This window comes from Coenobita brevimanus, chromosome 62 (genome assembly GCF_032717465.1).
Source record: "Coenobita brevimanus isolate Jiangsu-jjx chromosome 62, ASM3271746v2, whole genome shotgun sequence".
In the NCBI taxonomy this organism is placed as follows: Eukaryota; Metazoa; Arthropoda; class Malacostraca; order Decapoda; family Coenobitidae; genus Coenobita; species Coenobita brevimanus.
Window position 1 is genome coordinate 27,165,202 of NC_137015.1, and position 23,658 is coordinate 27,188,859.

Genomic DNA, 23,658 nt, shown 5'->3' on the forward strand with positions numbered 1-23,658 from the left:
ATTGATTCTTTTACGTCAAGGCATGCATTCATGCAATTCTTTTGCACAAATCCACCGTAATTAAGGATCAGATTCAAATTTTATGGCTTGCAAGGGAGTAGGGAGGGAGGGAGGAGAGGCTGGTGTGTTGTGCCAGTTATGTAATATTTGGTTTGTAGGATGTAGCTACCAGCATTATCATAACACCCACAGCTCATTCAGTGAAAGAACATTACTGTATTGAGTGACTAGCATCATTTTAAGTCAGGAGTAATATTATTATTCATTACAATTTTTCTGATGCAAGTAAAAGTGGCACCATTTTTTTCATATGATGTTGACGTGAGAACAGTGACACAGGCTTGCCAATGTAACGACTATGCAGCTGGACCTATTTTTTGCTTCTACTTGCGGCACTAACGTCCGGCAACATAATATCTAGCTACATTCTGGATATTTTTACCATTTTTAGGTGATATTCTAGGATTTTATCGGGTTTTCTAGCGATGTTTTGCAGTGTTTATTATCTAGCGACAGTCTAGCAAGTTTTCAGGACTAGACTAGCGAGATTGATGAGAAGGACTTGGCAACCCTGCGTCCTCTGTCATTTGAACGGGAACATTTGCAGGGGAGGCACACACTTCAAATACTGTTCTCCACGTTCTGTTGTTCACCGGGTTCAGCTTCACATGTTCATAAAACAGCATGCCACGGACGTACAGCAATGAAGAATATGCAGACACCGTGTATTTTTTAACGGATTCTGCGATGATAATGCCAGTGCTGCAGAGAGGAACACAGGTGGAGATACCCAATGGCGCCACGTTTACTTGCAGCAGAAAAACTGTGATAAATTTCTTCATGACATAAAGTGAGGCTAATCTCCCTTTAGAATTACGTTTTTTCACTGAATGAGCTGTGGGTGTTATGATAATGCTGGTAGCTACATCCTACAAACCAAATATTACATAACTGGCAACAACACTCCAGCCTCTCCTCCCTCCCTCCTTACTCCCTTGGAAGCCATAAAATTTGAATCTGATCCTTAATTACGGTGGATTTGTGCAAAAGAATTGCATGAATGCATGCCTTGACGTTAAAGAATCAATAAACTACGTAAAGTTTCTTCTTAAAACTCGTGTGTACTGATAGAATATGGGATTTTCATGTACAGTACAGTATAAGCTAATAATACTCGTCTCCCGTCGCCCTGTGAAGCTCTCACCCAATGGCACATGCAAGAGACGACGCTTTTACACAAAACAGCCGAATGCTGGGTACTGAACTGGGATCGCAGAGAGCGTATGTCTATAGAACAAAATATACTTAAAATTACATGATAAATCATTGGTGCAAGTTTTTGTCATACGTCGCGTTACACCCTGTATATATATATATATATATATACTTTATATGTACATATATATATATATATATATATATATATATATATATATATATAAATACATACATGTATATATATATATATAGTGAGTCCTTGATATACGAAAGGGATAGGGACCAAAAAAACCTTTCGTAATTTGAAATTTTATATATCGGAACAATTTTCCCCATTGAAATACACATATAAATGGGGGGATGCGTCCCAGGACCCCCTCAGACCCCTACCTAAACTTCACCCCCCCCTATTAAGAAGTGAGCAACACCTGTATACAACTGTAGAGAAGGTTGCCATATTCTTGTACATCTCCTTTTACTTCGTCACAATTCCAATGGTGGAACCAGCAAGGCCTAAAGCACGCCCAATCTCCAAGACTCCCTGCCCCTCCTCATGGGGTCTTATAATTTCCAATTTCCTTTTCAGAATTAGAGTACGGTGCTGCTGTTGCTTTGCAGCAGGCTCCCCCAATGCTGGAGATGATGCAGGGTGCTTGGGAGGCATGGCCAAACAATACGAAAAGGTGAAGGGCTGCGAATATATCCTCACATACAATGAGGCTGTGGGGAGAGGAGGGACGTGGACTTAACCGAGATGCATGTGAAAATTTGTTTACCAGACAGGGGTTAGTTCGTTTTCTCTCGGCAAGCGAGTGAGGCATTATGCACCGCGCCCATTTTGAATTTTTCATTCAGTATTCCATTAACCCCTTCGTAGTTGCCGGCCTTGAACAACACTTCACTGTTTCGGTGTGAATGACGTTGAGTTAGAGCATTATAAAAAACTGCGAACAATTACGGGAAGGGAACGAAGGTCACAGGTGTGTGTACCTGACCCTACTCTACCATCCCATCAGTCAGGCGTTCTCTTCACTCCATGCCTATGTTTAAATGCTTATGTTACATGCGCCCTAATTTTGAGTAAGTTTCTTTCAGCAAGAGAACATAATTTACCACCCTCAAAAGAGTCAGAAAAATATAGAAGACAAACAAGAGGAATATAAACTAAATTGGCATGGTCTTTAGGCTGTATGCTTACACGAAAGATTATGGGTTTTACAATTTTAAGAGATGATATGGAACAAAAGTATTTGCTAATAAAAAAAAAATTACTCTTTCGTCCCACACATTCTCGTAGGTTAGCATTGTTCCACATTCTTTGTTCGGTATCACTCTTCCCAATATATTTCGGACCGATTGAGCACAGTTATTTCTGCTCCTTAGAGTTAAGTGTACATTTACTGCTCATTCTTTTGTTTGTTCTTACGTGTATGAGTGAAAGAGAGAGGACTGATACAATCAATAATATATTCCATTATTGCTTTCATAGCTGCTGGCCGTGAACAACTCTTTATTGTACTGGTCCCACATGTTCTCGTAGGTTAGCATTCAGTTCCACATTCTTCGTTCGGTATCACTCTTCCCAGTATATTTCAGACCGACTGAGCACAGTTATTTCTGTTCCTTAGAGTTAGTGTACATTTACTGCTCATTCTTTTCTTTGTTCATATGTGTATGAGTGAAAGAGAGAGGACTGATACAACAATAATGTATTCCATTATCGCTTTCATAACTGCTGGCCCTGAACAGCGCCTTACTCTACTGGTGTCAGTGACATTAAGTTAGGGTGAGCTATAAAAAAAAAAAAAAAAAAAAAAAAAAAAAAAACTACAAGCAATTATGGGAAGGGAATGAGGGTCACTGGTGTGTTTACACAACCGTACTCTACCACCTCAAGCAGTCTGGCGTTCACAATTAACTTCGTCCCAGATGTTTTCGGCCGATGTATACATGCTGATGTAACACTCATCCTAATTTTATTAATTCTTGCATGAATCATAGCAAATTACAGGATGGGTAAAAAAAAAAAAAAAAAAAAAAAAAAAAAAACACAAGCCAGGTGTGCCAGACGAGTCTTTTCATATATGTAAGAAAAAGATATTGATTTCAAAACTTTCAAAAAATGGTCCCAATTTCAATCATGGATGCATGCAAATATCTGAACCCACAGCCACTGAGGGGGCTAGACATACGTTTTACTTTAAGCAGTACAGTAATCCCGCATATTTCGCGGTAGTTACGTTCTTGTAACCCCCGCGAAAATTCAATTCCGCGAATACTCTATTAACAATTGAAAACTTGCACTTATGTCCACCATGCTGCCCATCACACAGTCCATGTCCATACTGATTGCGAGACAATTCGCCGTCAGACAATTCGCCGTCAAAATATGGACGATTCCCCTTCAGAACAATTCGCACCCTGGACGACTCCCCGCCATTCTATGAATATACTAATCAATACTTTCATCAATATACTTATTATTAATTAATCAATACTTTAATAACTATATTTCAGGGGGATCCAGCAAAGTCTATGTTTAGTAGCGTAGGTTCTGGATATTATTTATTAGTTGCACCTTTAGTCAATAATTAACTTGTTTCTTCCTCGCTGTAGTCGCCTTTGAATTATATTCTAGCGTCACCCATAGCTATCTTCATTAATGAAGGCGAATTGTTTGGTGTTTGTTGTGACTGCGAATTGTCCCGAAACCTCCATACTCATCCCGAAATACCTTCTTACAAGATTGAAAGCACATACTCCATTATGAAGGAAAAACGTAAACACCGTACTGTAATACACAATTATCTACACATTTATTAACAAAACAGTACAAAATAAAAAGATGCATTAACTGGTGATAGCAAACACTCGCACGGTCGTTTCTTAGCTTGTCCAGTAACACAATTTTCTCTGCTAAGGTCATAACTTGATCGTTTTGTCACTTTGGAGTTCTTACTAATTGTATTATTAGCCTTTGGTGAGGCTGGCTTACGTCCTGGGGCCATGTGGAAAGCAAGTGGGAGGCAAGAGGCTCATATCATAGTGTGGTTACAACCACAACAGCCACTTAAGGCAGTCAGGCGTGGACTGAAGACTGCGGGGCAGAGAGCAGTGTTGCCATATCCAAACAACGAAATTATGCTAGGGCAATGAAAAAATTATGCTAGATTGAGCATATTTGTTCCAAGTAAAAAATGAATTATGCTAACTTGAAGCTAAATGATAAAATTCTATACATATTCGTGCAACATATTAATTATGTATTGTTTGCTATGAAAATATTAAAATGAACCTACATACAGTAAGAGGATAAATATCGGTATCTACCCATACTGCTTTTTCCCACGAAACTTACGTTTTTCTGATGGATTTTGATGTGATTCGTTCGATTTTGAGCATCATTTCCGTCGGAAATAACCAGATTTTGAGATATGACCCCCCCCCATCCCCTTGAAATAATGAGGGATCTTTGGGGAATCGGGGGTTACAGGGAGGGGGGGAAACACAGAAAATGGTCATTTCCGACTGAAATGAAGCTGAAAATCGAATGAATCATACCAAAACCCATCGGAAAAACCTAGGTTTCATGGGTAAAGTACAAAGCTCAAACTTATCCTAACCTAACCGAATCAAACCGAACCTAACCTAAAACCTAACCTAACCTAACCTAACCTAATCCAACCTAACCTAACCTAACCTAATCCAACCCAACCAAGCCCAAACTGAAAGTAACCAACTATTCAAACATCTTACCTTATTCGTCTCTCTCTCTCTCTGATTTGTAGCTTTTATAAAATTATTCTAAAAATATTCCATTCCATTCTAAATTATGCTAGAATGATTCTAAAACTTCTAATATGCTAAAAAATATTCCAGACTCGAAAATTTGATCAAAATTATGCTAAAAGAATAAAATTATGCTAGATATGGTAACACTGGCAGAGGGGCCACGGGAAAGGGACAGAGGGTGGCGTGAGTTTACCGCGCTACAATTGGAAGCTGCGGGAATTTCATTTTTTTTTTTTTATGTATATTCAAGGATATTTTTGTTGAACTTATTAATGCTAAGAAAATCCGCGAGAGGGCAAAACCGTAGACAAAAAATCCGCAAAAAATGCGGGATTACTGTACAAGCATCTTACCAAATCAGTTCTTCCTGATAGTCTGTTATCTTTTTCAGATTATTACTGGGTTGGTAAATACAGTAAACGTTTCTTATTAAATCTGTTTCCCCGTCATATATATATATATATATATATATATATATATACAGTATATATACACCCTTGGGGGTAGGGTTTTTTTTTTTCAAGAATACTCCCCCAGTATCCCTGCTTGTCGTAAAAGGCAACAAAAAGGGTTGGCGGAGGGTTAGTGCCCCTCCCCGGAAAACAACTAACTAAAAAGACAAACAATAAGCCTCGGACAAGGACTGACCAAAAGATGATGACCAAGGACCGGACAAAGGACATGGTATTCGGATCATGGAATATAAGGGGAGCGAATGATGAGGTGAAAGAGAGAGAGATTGTCCAGGTGCTTGAGGGTGCGAAAGTTGATGTATGCAGAATAACTGAAACAAAATGGAGAGGTGAGAATGTGAGAGAATGGGAGTATGGATGGGGTATATGTGCAGAAGCAGGTGAGAATGAGAGGGCGAAAGAAGGAGTATGTATAGTTGTGAGTACAAGATGGAAGAAGAGCATCAGACAGTATGGATCACTTGGGTCAAGGATTGTGTGGGTAAGATTGAAAGTTGGAATACAAATGTGGGCGATTGTGTGTGTGTATGAGCCAACGCAAGATCGTGCAAGTAGAGTGAGAGAAGAGTTCTGGACAAATGTGAAAATGAGCATGGAAAAGTTTGGAAGGAATGAGTGTTTTTGATCGGTGATATGAATGGTAAAGTAGGGAATGTGAAGGTGGATGGAATAGTTGGTGAGTGGGGTGTGTCTGCTAACACAGATGAGAATGGCAGTGCATTAGTGGACATTTGTGCTGGGAGGGGGTTGGTGATAGCCAATACCCTCTTCAGGCACAATATGATCCACAGGTATACATGGCGAGTGATGAGAAGGGTGGGTGGTGAACTGAATGAAAGGAAGGCAGTGACTGATTATGTGTGTGGGGATGAAAGGATGTGAAAATGTGTAATGAATGCAAGAGCTTATAGAGGCTGGGGGAGTGGACTTTCTGACTACTACTTAGTGGTGGCCAGAATAAAGGTCCAATTAGCATGGAGAAATAGAAGAAGGGAAGGACGGGAAGAAGGAGTATTTGTTAGGAGAATGGAAAGGTTACAAGAGGATGAGAAAAAGGCAGAGTAAAAGAGAGAAGTGGAGGAACGATCGGGCAAATATGAATTGGAGCAGATGGGGGACGTGGAAGGTGCATGCAGGATATTTACAGAAGAAATATGTGCAGCATGTGATGTGGTGTATGGAATGAAGAGAAGACTGAGGGGTGTGCAAGGAACAGCGTGGTGGAATGAAGAGGTGAGACAGGCTGTGGCACAAAAGAAGAAAGCATACAATGAATGGATGAGAAATAGGCGTGTGGAAGAAGTTGAGAGGCGAAAGAGAGAGTTATATACTGTACACAATGAAAGAGAGAGGTGAAAAGATTAGTAAGAGAAAGTAAGAAGAGAGTGGATGAGGAATTTGGAAGGAACTTGAGTGTAAAGTGGAGGGACTGTAAGAAAATGTTCTGGAAAGACGTAAAAAGAATAAGACAGGGTGGAGGTGAAGTTAGCAGGGGAGTGAAAGATAAAAATGGTAGATTACTAGTGGAGAGGGGAGAAAAAGTGAGCAGATGGAGAGAACACTTGAAAGAATTGTTGAACATACAGGATGGAAGTAATGCGAGTATAAGTGGCTGGGGAATGGCCGGGAGAAGGAGGGAGGTGAGAAGACAGGAAGAAATCAGTAGGATAGAAGTTGTGGAAACAATGAAGAAAGTTAAACTGGGGAAAGCCTCAGGAATTGATGGAGTGTGTGGTGAAACGCTGAAGTATGGGGGAGAGATAATAGTAGAATGGATGTGGAAAATGTGCAGATTGGCCTGGGAGGAAGGTAAAGTCCCGGAGTATTGGAAGTCAGGGATAATTATTCCCTTGTACAAAGGAAAAGGGGAAGAAGAAGTGTGTGGTAATCATAGGGGCATATGTCTTCTCAGTATAATAGGAAAAGTGTATGGTAAGATACTTACTGACAGAGTTAGAGAAAGAACAGAGGAATTAGTTGGAGAAGAACAAGGAGGCTTTAGGAAGGGAAGAGGTTGTGTAGATCAGATATTCATTCTTAGATATTTAGTGGAAAAGTTTCTTGAGAAGGGAAAGATGTTGTATGAGGGCTTCATGGATTTGGAGAAAGCATATGACAGGGTGGATAGACAAGGATTGTGGAAAGTATTAAGAATATATGGAGTAGATGGGAAGTTGTTGAATGCTGTGAAGAGTATGTATGATGGTGTTAAGGCTGCAGTGCATGTGGATGGTGAACTGAGTAAATTTTTCTCTTTGAAGGTTGGGTTGAAACAGGGATGTGTCATGTCTCCATGGTTGTTCAATCTGTACATGGATGGGGTAATAAAAGAGGTACAAGGTAGGATAGTGGATGTTGCAGTGGTCCTGGTGAGAGAGGGTAGTACTTGGAAACTCCCTGTACTGTTGTTTGCAGATGATACTGCGTTGTTGAGTGAAGACGAAGGGGAGCTGCAAGGCTTGGTGGATGAATTTGTGTGTGTGTGTAAGAAACGGATGTAGGGAAGAGTAAAGCGATGGTCTTTGAGAGAGGTGAAGTCAGTGAATGTACAGCTAGGTTGGATGGTGAGGAATTGGAAAATGTGAGGATGTTTAAGTACAGTACCCTCGCGTCCAACACGCGTTAGTCCAGCACAATTCGGGTCCAGCACGGAGAGCAATTAATTAGTATTATTTAATAAGAATTAATTACTGCAACACGAGTGTCTTAGCATAACACGCACAGAGCTCCGAGAAGTGGGCGAAATCCGCAGAGTTCACTCTAGCACGATCACCCCCAGTCCAACATGGTCATACTGGACATTCCCATGATGATGATAGCCAATGAAAACTTCTGATCAAGTAGCCTTCCCCGCCCGCTATCGTGACGTGATCGTGATGCCGCCCTATTAAAAACGCTTCTGGTGTCACGTGATGTTTTGTTTAAATTTCTCCCGCCACAGCGCCACTCAGTCGCATAATTGCATTGGAAGGTGCTTTTTTCTTGCTGCATTTTCTGCCCTTGTCACTGCATTTTACCCTGCTCACGATGCCTAGGAAGCCTTCTGAGAACCCCAAGAAGCGTCGGCACCTCCCTCAGGCCACCAAGCTAGAAAGCATCGAGAGGAAGAAGAAAGGGGAGAGGAAAGTTGACATTGCCAAGGCCTATGACATGAATGAAGCCAACGTGATCATAATAAAAAACTAAGACAAGATCCTGGCAGCCGAAGGCTATCACACGGCACTTCATACAAGGTTTGCCGAGGATACGATGGTAAATCAGAACGGTAACGTGGTAAAATTGCCGACGATACCACAGGCATTTGGAATTCATCTGGATGGATTCCTCCCGAGGATACGATGGCCAAACAGTGTGACCAAAACCCAGGCGACTCGACAGAGAATGTATCATACTACAGCATTGAACATTTAGCCTGACGCTGAATACATATTAATATTTTAGAATAAATATCAATCGTTTTGAAACCCTTCTCATCGGCGTGCGTACCAGTTTATAAACAAAGTTGCTTCTCCTTATTCTCTACCGAGTCAGCGACAGCGATCACTTTCCACAGTCACGAGACGGGGCTCTGGCAACAATGTGAGAAGCATGCACTTTTTCTGAGGATTACAGTGCTAGGACAGGCAGAAGCAGGACCTTCCATGGTTGTGGACGAAGATAGTGATTCTGAGTGTGATTTCGAAGGGTTTATGAGGGAGGTTGAGGAGGAGCAACAGCCATTACCCGCTAGCGACACCAGCAGCCATCCTCCGGGGACCCAGTAGGACTACCTACTGCCTTGGATACCAACTTCCATTCCCAGCAAGCCCACCAACACTATCCTAAAAGGTTAGTTATCATTCATAGCACAGTACCATTTATTATAATTACAATCGTACCAATACATGTATAGGTATATGGTAGGTATTTAGGGTGACTTTTCCGAGGGTTGCTGACATAATTCATGTTTCCCCATAAGCTCTATTGTTAGTCCAACACGTTTTTGGCCCAACACGTGACCCATGCATGACAATATTACTGTGCTGGAAGCAAGGGTACTGTACTTGGGTAGTGTGATGAGTAAGGATGGAGGTTTGGAGGGTGAAGTGCTTGAAAGGGTACAGCAGGAAAGAAAGATTGCTGGTTCCTTGAAAGCAGTGATAAGAAGCAGGGAAGTGAGCATGGTAGTGAAAAAGTTACTACATGACAGTATCGTAATACCAACTCTAACGTATGGAAGTGAAGCTTGGACGTTGCTGGAAGGACGGAAGTGAGCATGGAAGTGATAAAGTTACTACATGACAGTATTGTAATACCAACTCTAACGTATGGAAGTGAAGCTCGAACGTTGCTGGAAGGACACAAGTCAAGAGTGAGAGCAATGGAAATGAGTTATTTAAGAGGAGCCTGTGGAGTCACATGGAGAGACAGGCTGACAAATGATGATATAAAGGAGAGTTGTGGTGTGGATGTGGATGTGATATGATGCGTTAGGAGGAATACACTGAGGTGGTTTGGCCATGTGGAGACGACGGAGAGTGAAAGACTGACGAAGAGAGTGTATGTGATTGAGATGGAGGGGGGAAGAGGGAGGGGGAGGCCGAGGATGAGATGGAGGAATGGGGTGTAGAGGTATATGAGAGAGGGGGGTGTGAGCTGGGAGCAGGGCAGTGAAATGGAGGGGGACAGGGCGACGTGGAGGCAATTTGTTTGTGGCCACCCCGAACGGGATTGAGGCGTCTGGCAATAGATAGATAGATAGATATAAAAAGATGAGATGAATCTGATCTTCAACCGCTCTCTCTCTCTCTCTCTCTGTCTCTATTTCTTTTCAAAGAAATAGTAAAATTATCGTACAAAATGTACGATAATGCTAAATGCTATTGTACATGATACCGAAGGTGAATTTATCATATACAGTATATACAATATTTATCATACACATAGCAACAGTGCAAGAGTGGTGGCCGGTGCCGGCGAGCTGCCAACTCACCCAGATGCTGCCTGCCGGACTAGGCCATGTAGATGTTTGCGGGCAGAAATGCATTTGTGGAAGTGCTTCTGCAAGCGCAAAACTGCAAATTTGCTTAGAATTGGTCATAATCGCAAATCTGAAAACGAAATCACACTTATGCAATTGTGGAATTTACGGTTAGGGAAAGTGATTGTGGAAGTGCCCAGCTCTGGTGCAGAGGCAGTGTCCTGAGATTGAGAACCACCATAAGTGCTGAAGACATCTTAACTGCTATTGAGAGCATCAAGAAGTGCATAAGGGGTGATCCTCTTGCACATCAAGCAGTGGCATATTACTGGGATCTCTACATGAAGAGAGTGTAACAGAAACAATCTGGCTCTAATCAATATAACTTGTTGCTAGATCCCAGCCTGCTGCACTGAAAGAGGACCATGGTGTCCAATGACTTGGATATAAATGAACTTGACCAGTCTGTAGAGTTCTACCCTGACTTTGAATGCTTTGTGGAGAATGCACCTAGGTGGAGCCCAATAACTCATGTAGGTCCCCTCCCTCATCATCATCCAGCACTCACTTTGCTCAGGTTAGGTCTGTACTAATTCAGTACACAGTTCACTAAGGAATCCTGTGTAATGCAGTACTATTTACTACATGTCCTAATCTGTCAGAACTTAGTCAGTGGTTAGGTAAGAGAGAGGTTAAAAATTGTACAGTATTTCCGTACCTAGTCAAAAGCCCTAGACTTAGTTCACTTTTTTCTAATTAGGGTAGCTGTTTATGATCTTTAAGTCTGAAAGTCTCATAACAGGGAGTCTTGAACCAATTACTAAAGGATAAATGACCCCTCTGCACATCCACATGCTGTACTGAAACTGTATTTACTGTGAGGTTAACTACAGTTTCAACAGACCAAAATACTGTACTACATTGGACAAAAACTGTTATATCGTTACAAAAATGCTGCTGATCAACCCTGGTCTTTCTGGCCAAGCAGACCTATCAACCATGGGCAAATGACCACCCTGCATGGCTGTTCCATGCAGGGAATCATATTCCCTTGCAATTGCGTGCCTTTGCAGTGGGGGTAAAAATGTGGAAGATTGTTTTCTGCGTGAAGGCTGCATTTGTGTGTCCACCCAGTTAACAGGGACTCCATAGCAGGCTCCACTCTACCTTATGACTTGGTTATGTGATTACCACCCAGCATTACAAATTGTTTCCTGAACTGCATGAAACCATTAATTTTGTCACTCAGTGTAGAGCTGTCTGCAGTGGAAAGATTAATAAAGTGTGACAGGAAGGAACGCGAAGAGAAGGAAGTGAAGAGGGAAGGCACAAAGACAGAATAATAAAAGTGAAGGACGAAGTATGCAGCCCTACATCTTTCGTGGATGATGGTTGCTACCACCTACCACAATAACACAATAATAAAATTAACATGCAAGTATTATTAAGTTATTCAAGTAATAAAGTGTGATAATTAAAATATCCATACAGGACTTACTTCACAATGATGTTGATGCCCCATGCAGCAGAAACAAGGGTAAAAATCAGCAACTGGCCAGATTCGTTGAATTTGCTGTGTTTGGTTTTGCTCAGATGCAGCTTACGGTTCACTTTCTGCCAAGTCAATCAGCATAGTTAGTCCTCACTTGAAGTAGCCTATGTGTGTGCAGTCACAATACTACAACTTTAAGTGAGACATGCTACTAAGGCTGGTATGGATCTGAAAGGGGCCTGGGGGATATACATCCCCCTATTCTTGGCAAAACAAATTATTATAATAATAAAACGTGTGTTATTTAACAAATCATGTACAATAATTATCTTACATAAATGTATATAGCTGGTGTTACAAAATATATACAAGGTAGGGCAGTGGATGTTGGAGCGACCCTAATAAGAGAGGGAAGTGTTTGGAAATTCCCTGTACTGTTGTTTACAGATGATACTGTATTGTTAGTGAAGACGAGGAGGAAGTACAAGACTTGGAAAGAAACAGAATCTAAAGGTGAATGTATGGAAGAGTAGTAGTACCAGTAGCTGTTCCCTAGGCAGTCTGTCTGACCAGCCCCGAGTCCCTCAGGAAGGCCATGGCCGAGACCGAGCTTTCCCACAGAGCTCTCAAAGAGTGTATGTTGTGTTGTTGGCGTAGGTGATTGTGTGCAATGCAGTCTTCCATAATGTGCTTAATAGTATGGGGTGCTGTGTTGCATCCTGGACAGGCATCAGTGATGGAGTCATCCAGCCTCTTCTGGTAGCTTAAGAGGGCTGGATGGTGCCCACATCTCAACCTGGCCAGGTGGACCCTGTCCTCACGAGGAAGATAGGATTCAGAAGGGTGGATGTCAGGAGGCCATCCATGCAGCTATGTGTTGTCTTTAAGTGACTGAATCTAGCGGCGAGTGATCTGAGTGTGGATATGATTCTGGAAGCTGGTCTGAGGTGGGCAAGGGGGGAGAGATGACAGTATTTGTGTATGGTATCATGTGCTGGGTGTTGTTTTGATGTTCCTTGGTGTGGGTGGATGTGCTGTCATGTACTGTAGTGGATGTTGTGGGTTTGTGGAGGCTGCAGCAAGAAACTGGGTGCCCCTCATGTCTAGGTGACCCTTGACTTTGAGGACTTTTGTTTCTTGATGTAGGTGGTCTGTGGGTGTAGTAACTGCGCAGCCTGTGATTATTTTTATGGTCTTGTACTGTATGGTCTGTAGAGTGTTGTAGTGTGTTTTGTTAAGGTTAGAAGCCCAGGCAGGGCTTGCATAATTCATCACTGAACGTATGTATTGTTTGCATACTGTGGTGATGGTTTCTATGTTGTGTCCGAATGTTGTATGGGCAAGTGACCTCAATGCATTGAGTCTTGGTGTTATTTTATTTTCAGTGTTTGTGATGTGTGTATGCCCCAACAGAGGATCGAGTGGCAAGAGTGAAAGATGAGTTTTGGGCGAGAGTAGAAGCATGTATGGACAAGTCTGAGAAGAGCGAGAGAGTGCTGTTGATTGGAAACATGAATGGCAAAGTTGGGAATGTACGAGGGATGGAGTGGTTGGTCAGTGGGGTGTACCAGCTGAAGTAGATGGGAATGGTAGTGGTTTGGTGGACATTTGTGCTTGTATGGGGTTGACAATAGCCAACACCTACTTTTGTCATGAGATGATCCACCAGTATATATGGAGAGTAATGAGGAGGATGGATGGTGAACTTGTTGAATGAAAGGCAATGATAGACTACGCGTGTGTGGATGAACGAATGAGAAGACAAGTGTTAGATGCAAGAGTGTGGAGAGGGTGGGGGAATGGAGTCTCAGACCTTCACTTAGTGATGGCCAAGGTAGAGCTGCAAAGAAAGTGGTTGAGGAGACGAAGGGGAAGACAGGAAGAAGCAGCTCCTGTGAGGAGTGGAGAAAGTGCAAGATAGTGAGAAAATGACAGAGTACAAGAGCATAGTGGAAGAAAGACTGGGAAGGTATGAGCTAGAGCAGATGGAAGGGGTGGAAGACGTATGTAAGATATTCACGGAAGAGATAGGCGCAGCATGTGAGGCGGTTTGTGGAGTAAGGAGGAGATGCAAGGGTGTGCAAGGGACAGCATGGTGGAATGACGAGGTGAAACGAGCTGTGGAACAAAAGAAGCAGGCATATAGTGAATGGTTAGCGAGTAGAGGTAAGGGAGAAGATGAGAGAGAGAGGAGAGAGGTATATGTGAGCAGGAGCAGAGAGGTTAAGAAACTGGCGAAGGAGAGTAAGAAGAAAGTGGATGAAGAGTTTGGGAGGAATCTGAGTGTGAAATGGAGGGAGAGTAAGAAATTGTTTTCGAAGGAGGTAAAGAAAGTAAGGCAGTGTGAAAGGGGAAATAGTAGGGGAGTGAAAGATAGGAATAATAGATTGTTGGTGGAGAAGAGAGAGAAATTGAGGAGATGGAAAGAGCACTTTGAGGATTTGTTGAATGTAGAGAGTGAGAGCAGTGCGAGTATAATTGGTTGGGGAATGGCTGGGAGAGGAAGAGATGAGAGGAGGGAGGAAGAGATCAGTAGGGCGGAAGTAGTGGAAGCGATGAAGAAGATCAAGTTGGGAAAGGCCCCAAGAATTGATGGAGTGTGTGGTGAAATGCTTAGGTATGGGGGTGAGATTGTTGTGGAGTGGCTATGGAAGTTGTAGATTGGCTTGGGAAGAGGAAAGGGTTCCAGAGAACTGGAAATCAGGTATAATTGTTCCTTTATACAAAGGAAAAGGGGAGAGAGAAGTATGTGGTAACCATAGGGGAATTTGCCTTCTTAGAGTGACTGGTAAAATATATGGTAGAATACTCATTGATAGGGTTAGGCATATGACCATGGAGCTAGTTGGAGAAGAACAAGGGGGATTTAGGAAGGGAAAAGGGTGTGTAGATCAGATATTTGTTCTAAGATGTTTAGTGAAGTATCTAGAGAAAGGAAAGAAAGTGTATGCTGGCTTCATGGACTTGGAGTAAGCTTATGACAGAATAGATAGGCAAGGTATGTGGAAGGTATTAAGAATATATGGAGTGGAGGGGAAATTGTTGAGTGCTGTGAAGAGTATGTACGAGGGAGCTAGGGCTACGGTGTGGGTGGATGGTGAGCTGAGTGAGTTCTTTGATCTCAATGTGGGCCTGAAACAGGGTTGTGTGATGTCTCCATGGCTGTTTAATATATACATGGATGGGGTTGTGAAGGAGGTGCAAGGTAGGGCAGTGGGTGTGGGGGTGGCTCTAATGAATGAGGGTGAGATTTGGAAGATTCCAGTGTTCCTGTTTGCTGATGATACAGTATTGTTGAGTGAAGATGAATGGGAGTTGCAAGGTTTGGTGAATGAATTTGGGACAGTGTGTAGGAGGAGGAATCTGAAAGTTAATGTAAATAAAAGTAAAGTTATGGTGTTTGAGAGGAATGAAGTCACAGAGTGTGCAGTGAGGTTGGATGGTGAGGATACGGAGAATGTGAGTGCATTCAAGTACTTGGGTAGTGTAATGAGTAAGGATGGAACTTTGGGGGATGAAGTGCGTGGAAGGGTACAGCAGGGAAGGAAGGTTGTTGGTACACTGAAAGCAGTGATGAGAAATAGAGAGGTGAGTATGGAAGTTAAGAAGTCACTGCATGATAGTATTGTGATCCCTACCCTGATGTATGGAAGTGAGGCTTGGACCTTGCAAGAGGGGAACAAGTCAAGAGTGAAAGCAGTGGAAATGAGTTACTTGAGAGGAGCATGTGGAGTGACGTGGAGGGACAGGTTGACGAATGAAGGAAGTGAAGGAACGTTGTGGGGTGGATGTGGATGTGGTTGAGAAGATTAGGAGAAATACACTGAGGTGGTTTGGACATGTGAAGAGAATGGAGAATGAAAGACTGATTAAGAGGGTGTATGAAGGTGAAGTGGAGGGAGGGAGAGGGAGGGGTAGACCGAGGATGAGGTGGAGGGATGGAGTAGAGAGGTATATGAGGGAGGGGGGGGTGAGTTGGGGGGAGGGTAATCAAATGGTGGGTGACAGAGTGACTTGGAGGAGTTTTGTCTGCGGCCACCCTTTGCGGGATTAGGGTGTCGGGCAATAGATAGGTAGTGATGTGCTGTTTAAATGACATTGATGTATTGTATGTTACACCAAGGATTTTGTGTGTGTGTGTGGTAGGGGAGTGTTGTTTATGGTGAGGTGTGGGATGTGAGTGTGTTCTGCTGTCCAGTTTGTGAGAAGAGTCACTGCAGATTTGGCTGGGGCTATTTTAAGCCTGTTTGTGGTGAACCATTCGTGTTATGTGTTGAGGTAAGGTTGAATGATGTGTGCAGCTGTGTTTGCATTTTTGTGTGTACAGTAAGTGTTATATCACCTGCATAGGAAGCTATGTGTATCTGTGGTGTGTGGGGTGTGGGTATGTCATGCATGTATAGGTTAAAGAGTGTAGGGGACAAAACAGATCCTTGGGGGATGCCGTTTGTGAAGTTTTTGATGTTAGAAGACTGACCAGCAAATGTTACGTGTGCACATCTGCCTGCTAAGTAGTTTCCCAGCCATCTTTTGTGTTATTGTGCATGTTTGTGTTGAGTATTTTGTTTGTGAGGTTGTGGTGGGGGATGGCATCAAAACCTTTGCTAATGTCTAGTGTGATTAGGAGTGTTCTGTGTGGTGGCCTGGCTGAATTCATGCCATCAAAAACTCTCTGTGTAAGGTCTGTAAGAAGGGTGTTTTTGGAGTGTAGTGGCCTAAAGCCATGTTGTGACTGAGCTAGGGGAATGTGAGGTGTGACTAGTTGTAGTACCAGTCGTTCAGTGACTTTAGAGAGAGTGCAGAGGAGTGTGATGGGGCGATATGAGGAAGGTAACATGGGGTCTTTGTTGGGTTTAGGGATAGCGATGATATTGCCATGCTTCCAGATGTTGGGGATTATGTTGTGTGAGTAGCTGTAGTTTGATATGTTGGTGAGTGCTTGTAGGCCTTGTGGTCCTAGGTGTTTAAGGTGAATGTTGCTTATGTTGTCTGGTCCACAGGCAGATGAGTGCTTGAGGTTGTTAATGATATACTTTGTCTGGTTGTAAGAGAAAGGTGCGTAGTCTGGGTCTGTGGGGAACTGTCTCTTGCATCGGATGATACCTTGGTCTTCGGGATGGGGGTTTAGATGGCTGACCTGTGAAAAGTGATTGATGAGAGTGTTTGCCTGTTGTTTGTTTGAGGGTATGGTGTCTGTTGTTGTGATGGCAGCGTGTGATTGTGTGGTGTTGCTGTTGGAAAGTGTGATGCTGTTTAGTGTTTTGTAGAGTTTGCTGATGTTTGCTTTGTGGTCAAGTGTTTGGAGGTAATTTTTCCAGTTTAGTGTTTGCTGTTGCTGTTGGAAAGTGTGATGCTGCTTAGTGTTTTGTAGAGTCTGCTGATGTTTGTTTTGTGGTCAAGTGTTTGGAGGTAATCTTTCCAGTTTAGTGTTTGCTGTTCTGATATTTTATTGTTTATTTGAGAGTTGAATTGTTGTATTTGTTGTACGGTGTCTTGTGTATGGGATGTTGGGGAGTGTCACAGTGTGTCCTGTTGTCTGATGAGGCCTTGAATTTCTGGTGTGAAGTTGGGGTTGCGTCTCTTTCTGTTGCCTCTAGGGATGTGTCTTTTGTCTGCGTTTTGTATAATTGTATTGAAAGTGTGCAGAGCGGTGTTGATGTTTGTGATGGGTGTACTGTTTAGTGTTTCGAGATGATGTTCTGTTTCAGTTACAAAGGCCTCCCAGTTGGCTCCCTTATAATTAGTGTATGTGTGTTTGTGGCCAGCTGGGGTGATTCTGGTTTTGGTAGTGATGATGATTGGGAGGTGATCAGAACCTAGGGTTTTGACGACTCTCCATGATGTAGTGGGGGCGAGGTTTGGGGAACAGAAGGTGATGTCTGGAGATGATGGGAGGAAGAGGGCTTGGTGTGGGATATGGGTATGTTGGTCTAGACTGTTTAGTATGAAAAGGTGATCTGTCTGGGATTGTAGTACCAGCCCTCTGTCTGTGTCGGGGTTGTTGACATGCCAGGCTGACGACTTGGCGTTGAAATCACCACCCAGGAGGATGTTGGGTATGTTAGTGATGTGGTGTATCTGTGGAGAGTAATTGTGTGGTACTGTGGGGGACGATTTGGGGGAATGTATATGTTAGCGATTGTTATGTGTGATTTGTTGCCAGTGCATATTTTAATTGATTGCATTTCTGTTGTGGTGTCAAGTGGAGAGAGAAGTGACTTTGTGTGTGCACTGGTATCTGCAAAGTTGATGGATTTGTGTACCAGGGTGATGAGTCCACCGCCACCGCCGTCGGGCCAGTCTTGTCGAATGGTGGTGAAGTTATGAAATGTCTGTGTTTTCTGTGCTCTGTGTAGTTTTGTTTCCTGTAAGATGGCAATGTGTATGTTCTGTTGTTTGATGAATTGTGTGAGTTCATGTTTTTTGGTGTTTATGCCATCTATGTTTAACTGAAGGATGTTTATGTTGTGTGTGCGATGTGTGTAGGGAAGAGTAAAGTCATGGTCCTTAAGAGAAATGAAGTCACAATGTACAATGAGGCTGGATGAGGAGGAAATGGAAAATGTGAGTATGCTTAAGTACTTGACTAGTGTGATGAGTAAGGATGGAAGTTTAGAAGGTGCAGTGCTTGAAAGGGTGCAAGAAGGAAGAAAGGTTGTCAGTTCTTTGAGAGCAGTGACAAGGAACAGGGAAGTGAACACGGATGTCAAAAAGTCACTGCAAGACAGTATTGTGATACCAACTCTAACGTATGGATGTAAAATTTGTACCTTGTTGGAAGGACACACGCCAAGAATGAGAGCAGTGGAAATGAGTTATTTGAGAGGAGCATGTAGAGTTATGTGAAGACAGACTGACAAATGAGCAAGTGAAGGAGCCCTGTGGTGAGGATATGATAGAAAGTGTTAGGAGAAACACACTGAGGTGGTTTGACCATGTGGAGGATGGAAAGCGAGACTAACGAGGAGGGTGTATGCGAGTGAGGTGGAAGGGGAGGCCAAGGATGAGTTGGATGGATGGAGTGGAGAGGTATATGAGGGAGGGGTGTGTGAGCTGGGAGCATGGCAGTTAAGCGGCACTGGATAGGGCAACAGGGAGATGATTTGTTTGTGGCCACCCATTATGGGATTGAGGCATCTGGCAATAGATAGATAGATAAATGTTAACAATCACTTCATAGAAAAGTTATTTGGTAAATAATACTGTGCTCTTAAGATTACACAGATAAAACAGAAGTGCAATATGATTTAACTGTCTGAATGGCTTAAGTGGTAATTCTGCTTTGAGCCACAAATCTACCTTTCCAAAGTGCTGAATCTGGGACATAACTGATGAGTTGAAAGTAATAAAACACTCATATCTGACTCTGAACTTAGGTATCACTCATATGCAAATGTAAGAGAACTTAGTACATATTAAATGAAACTTTAATGAGGACAGCGTATTCTCATTCTCTGTATAATTTCCTCCACTATATCTTTAACACCCTGTAAGAATTTTCCACTGATGCAAATCCTTGTTATGTGTTGTCTTTTTTATGTTTGCTTTAACTGTTAATTCCTCATGAAGTTTCATTGATCTCAATACCACTGGTCAGCAAGTTCCCTCAATTTACAGTACGAAAAGTGTGGAAAAAGTTGTAACATTTTACAGCACAAACAAGACATATAATGAGGACCACCATTACTGAAAAGGAGTGCCCTAGAGTATGGGGAAAAGCACGGAAATTGCTAAAGCTATCTATACGGTGCTCAGACATATGGGCCTCATATGCAGTAAACTCTCAAATATCAGTCATCACAATGTTTGGCCCAATGCAATATCCAGTGCTGCTGGCCCAGCTCAACTAAAGCAATATCCAGCAAAATTATGCAACATCCTTCACCGAAACGGGACATAACTGGCGGTTCTATGCAATATCCCACATCAAAGCTTATCAACCGGCTTGTAGATGGTAGTTAATGGTGCTGTATCACTGTACTGTATCATTAATGTACCGTACTGTATTTTATGCTTAGTTTTCATCTTTTACTCATGGGAAAGGTTTTAGGATGAAAGGTTGAGATGGGTAGTAACAAAATGTTGAGCTGATGGGGAGTACTATGTAATATCCGGAATTTCATTTTATTCGGCGAAGGGCCTGGCTGAATTACACCGGACAATCGAGTTCACTGTATATTATCTCATAATTTTAACTGCCCTCCCCCCCAGTCTAATGATGTACAATGCAATTCACAAAATTTGAATTCCAGAATTAACAATGAATTCTGAGTCAATTTACTATTTAAAAAAATTAAAAATAAATACACGAAGGAGAGCTGCAAGGCTTGGTGGATGAGTTTGGGAGAGTGTGTAAGAAACGGAATCTAAAGGTGAATGTAGGGAAGAGTAAAGTGATGGTCTTTGAGAGAGGTGAAGTCAGTGAATGTACAGCGAGGTTGGATGGTGAGGAATTGGAAAATGTGAGTACGTTTAAGTACTTGGGTAGTGTGATGAGTAAGGATGGAGGTTTGGAGGGTGAAGTGCTTGAAAGGGTACAGCAGGGAAGAAAGGTTGCTGGTTCTTTGAAAGCAGTGATAAGAAGCATGGAAGTGAGCATGGAAGTGAAAAAGTTACTACATGACAGTATTGTGATACCAACTCTAACGTATGGAAGTGAAGCTTGGACGTTGCTGGAAGGACACAAGTCAAGAGTGAGAGCAGTGGAAATGAGTTATTTAAGAGGAGCCTGTGGAGTCACATGGAGAGACAGGCTGACGAATGAGGATATAAAGGAGAGTTGTGGTGTGGATGTGGATGTGATAGGAAGCGTTAGAAGGAATACACTGAGGTGGTTTGGCCATGTGGAGAGGATGGAGGGTGTAAGACTGACAAAGAGAGTGTATGTGAGTGAGGTGGAGGGGGGAAGAGGGAGGGGGAGGCCGAGGATGAGATGGAGGGATGAAGTGAAGAGGTATATGAGAGAGGGGGGTGTGAGTTGGAAGCAGGGCCATGAAATGGCGGGGGACAGGGCGACATGGAGGCGATTTGTTTGTGGCCACCCAGAACGGGATTCAGGCGTCTGGCAATAGATACATAGATGTTTGACACCAAAAACCTCCCTAGCTAAGCTTCCATGTTCACCGTTATATTAAAAATAGTGCCACTGCAGTTTACAGTACCCCAGGCTAAATCAAGCTCGACTCACTTGACACACTTATGGTATTTCATAAAATTTTGTTTTACAACCCTGAAAAAAAAAAAAAAAAAAAAATTCACACCCGAACCATCAACACCATGATTATGGGACAATAAAATTTTAGCCTGGATACAATAAATGATAATGGGAATCCTAATTAGGTGTGTCTCTATACATATATCTGATATTCAATACTGTTCCAGTTTTCTAAACCCCTCCTGATCCCGGTCATTTTGGATTCATGGAATTGCAGTTTATTTTTCATTAATGCCAAGCAACACTAGTAAATTCATTAACAATAAGGGAGAGTGAGAAAATAACAGGATGGGATGAAGTTATGGGGCAGAGGAGTATATGAGGAAGGGGGACGAGATGGTGAGAAGGCAGCCACATGGCAGAGAGCAAGGTAACATAGAGGAGATTGGATTGTGGCCACCCTTTATGGGATTCAAGCATCTGGTGCTAAATAAAAAGACATCCATTGCAGTGAAGGTGATAATAATAAAATCCAAAAGGCATCTAACACATTTTTCACCAATCAACTTGTGTACTTATTACACTGCATAACATTTCACTACAAAGGAGTCAAAATATGCTGTGAAAGCCAGGACAGGGTTGCTATGATTTAAATCAAATTATTTAAATCATGTGATTTAAAATGATTTAAATCAGAGTGAAAAAAAATCATGATTTAAATCAAAATTGATTTTTTTAATATAAACACAGTAATTTTTAATATAAACACAGTAAAAATAAAGACAGAATGTGATGGATGTGTATTGTATAAATGCATCAAGTCTGCTTGGCCTGTACTCTTCTTGTACTGATCTTGATCAAGTCAGGCACAAGTGATTGCTTTTTGTTACAAGAAAAATATTACAAAACAGAGGAAAGAAGGCTCTTTGATAATAATAACTGCTCTGGTTAGGAAAGCCTTTAATGCATCATGTCTTTTCAAGTTCCACAGCAACTTTTGGGTAATATATGTATGATACCAAAATATGATTTCATTTAACATTGGTAAAAAAAAAAAAAAAAAAAAAAAAAAAAAAAAAAACAATTAAGTAAAACAGTCAATTTAAATTTAAAAACCTGATATAAATAAAATATTAAATATTGATTTTATATATATATATATATATATATATATATATATATATACATAGGAGGAGGCCGTAGCACAGGCCGAACAGGGTAGTACTCCTGAGGGGAATGGGAATGCTGGTGATAGGGAGAGCTGGAGCTCATGTTTCACTATACCTCATACCAATTAATTTGGCCAGGCATGTATGGCAACACTGTTCCCACCGAGATTCTGATTGGCTGGAGGTGTTTGTTCGATTTCGTTGTTGCTTAAACCGATACTCTCTTTATTATCAGATATGATACTGAGTTTGTCGACAATACAATCGTCAAAAGCAATAAGAAATCCGTTATATACTTAACAACAATGAAATCTGCGCAGGAAGATAGTAATACGAGTCAACAAATTATTATAACAGTCCAAGTCAAGGTCAGCATTCGAACAATTCCTTTAAATCGCCGACACTCGATAAAATTACAGAAAATTAAGGAAACCTGCTTAATCTAAGTGATGGTGTAACACACATTTAAATTTTAAGATCAGTCCGCACCCTTAAATCGTGCCACAACTCTGAATAATTAAAAATTCTGATGAAAAGATGAGTTGTGCGAGGAGGGAGGTTTGAAAAAATTGCGAAAATCAAAGTAGGCTAAAGGAAACTATTTCATTACATCTCCTCTATTATCATAGTACGGACTGGACTTAAAATTTAAATGTGTTACACCAGCGCTTAGATTAAGCAGGTTTCCTTAATTTTCTGTAATTTTATCGAGTGTCGGCGATTTAAAGGAATTGTTCGAATGCTGACCTTGACTTGGACTGTTATAATAATTTGTTGACTCATATTTCTATCTTCCTACACAGATTTCATTGTTTTTAAGTATATAACGGATTTCTTATTGCTTTTGATGATTGTATTGTCGACATACTCAGTATCATATCTGATAATAAAGAGAGTATTGGTTTAAGCAACAACAAAATCGAACAAACACCTCCAGCCAATCAGAATCTCGGTGGGAACAGTGTTGCCATACATGCCTGGCCAAATTAATTGGTATGAGGTATAGCTATCTAACCATCCCCCTTTGCTGACCTTTTCAGTGTGACAGTAACATGGAGAGTAGACCAGCATACTCTCCCAAACATTTCCTCTAACTATCCTATGCACTACACCACATGCACTTTACATTTCACACAACGTATCTCACTACATTACAGGGGTTGGCGCCAGCAAGGGCATGCGGCCAGAAAACTTTGCCCCCGCTACCTAGTGGCGGACTTCCGGGGGGAGGCGTGGCGGGGGTTCCGCCAGCAGAGATCGTGGGTCCAGGGCGAGATGGGGCTCGGGCCTGTGCCAGAGGGTACAGGGCACTGCGGTTCCCAGGCTGCCGCTTCCGCCCAATAGAAAGGGGCCCGAACCTGGGAGTAGCGCCCCAGGAGGCTGCCCTATCAGTGGGTGTA

General features: G+C 42.1%; 1 protein-coding gene across 1 annotated transcript in view; it reads right to left on the minus strand.

The window, feature by feature from the left end:
- TRAM (translocating chain-associated membrane protein 1) overlaps positions 1-23,658 on the minus strand; it is a 280,665-nt gene that overhangs the window by 186,315 nt on the left and 70,692 nt on the right. Inside the window, exon 3 of the mRNA XM_080275621.1 lies at positions 11,942-12,057. Within this exon, the coding sequence (XP_080131747.1) occupies positions 11,942-12,057 (116 nt within the window). The remainder of the gene's footprint in view (positions 1-11,941; positions 12,058-23,658) is intronic.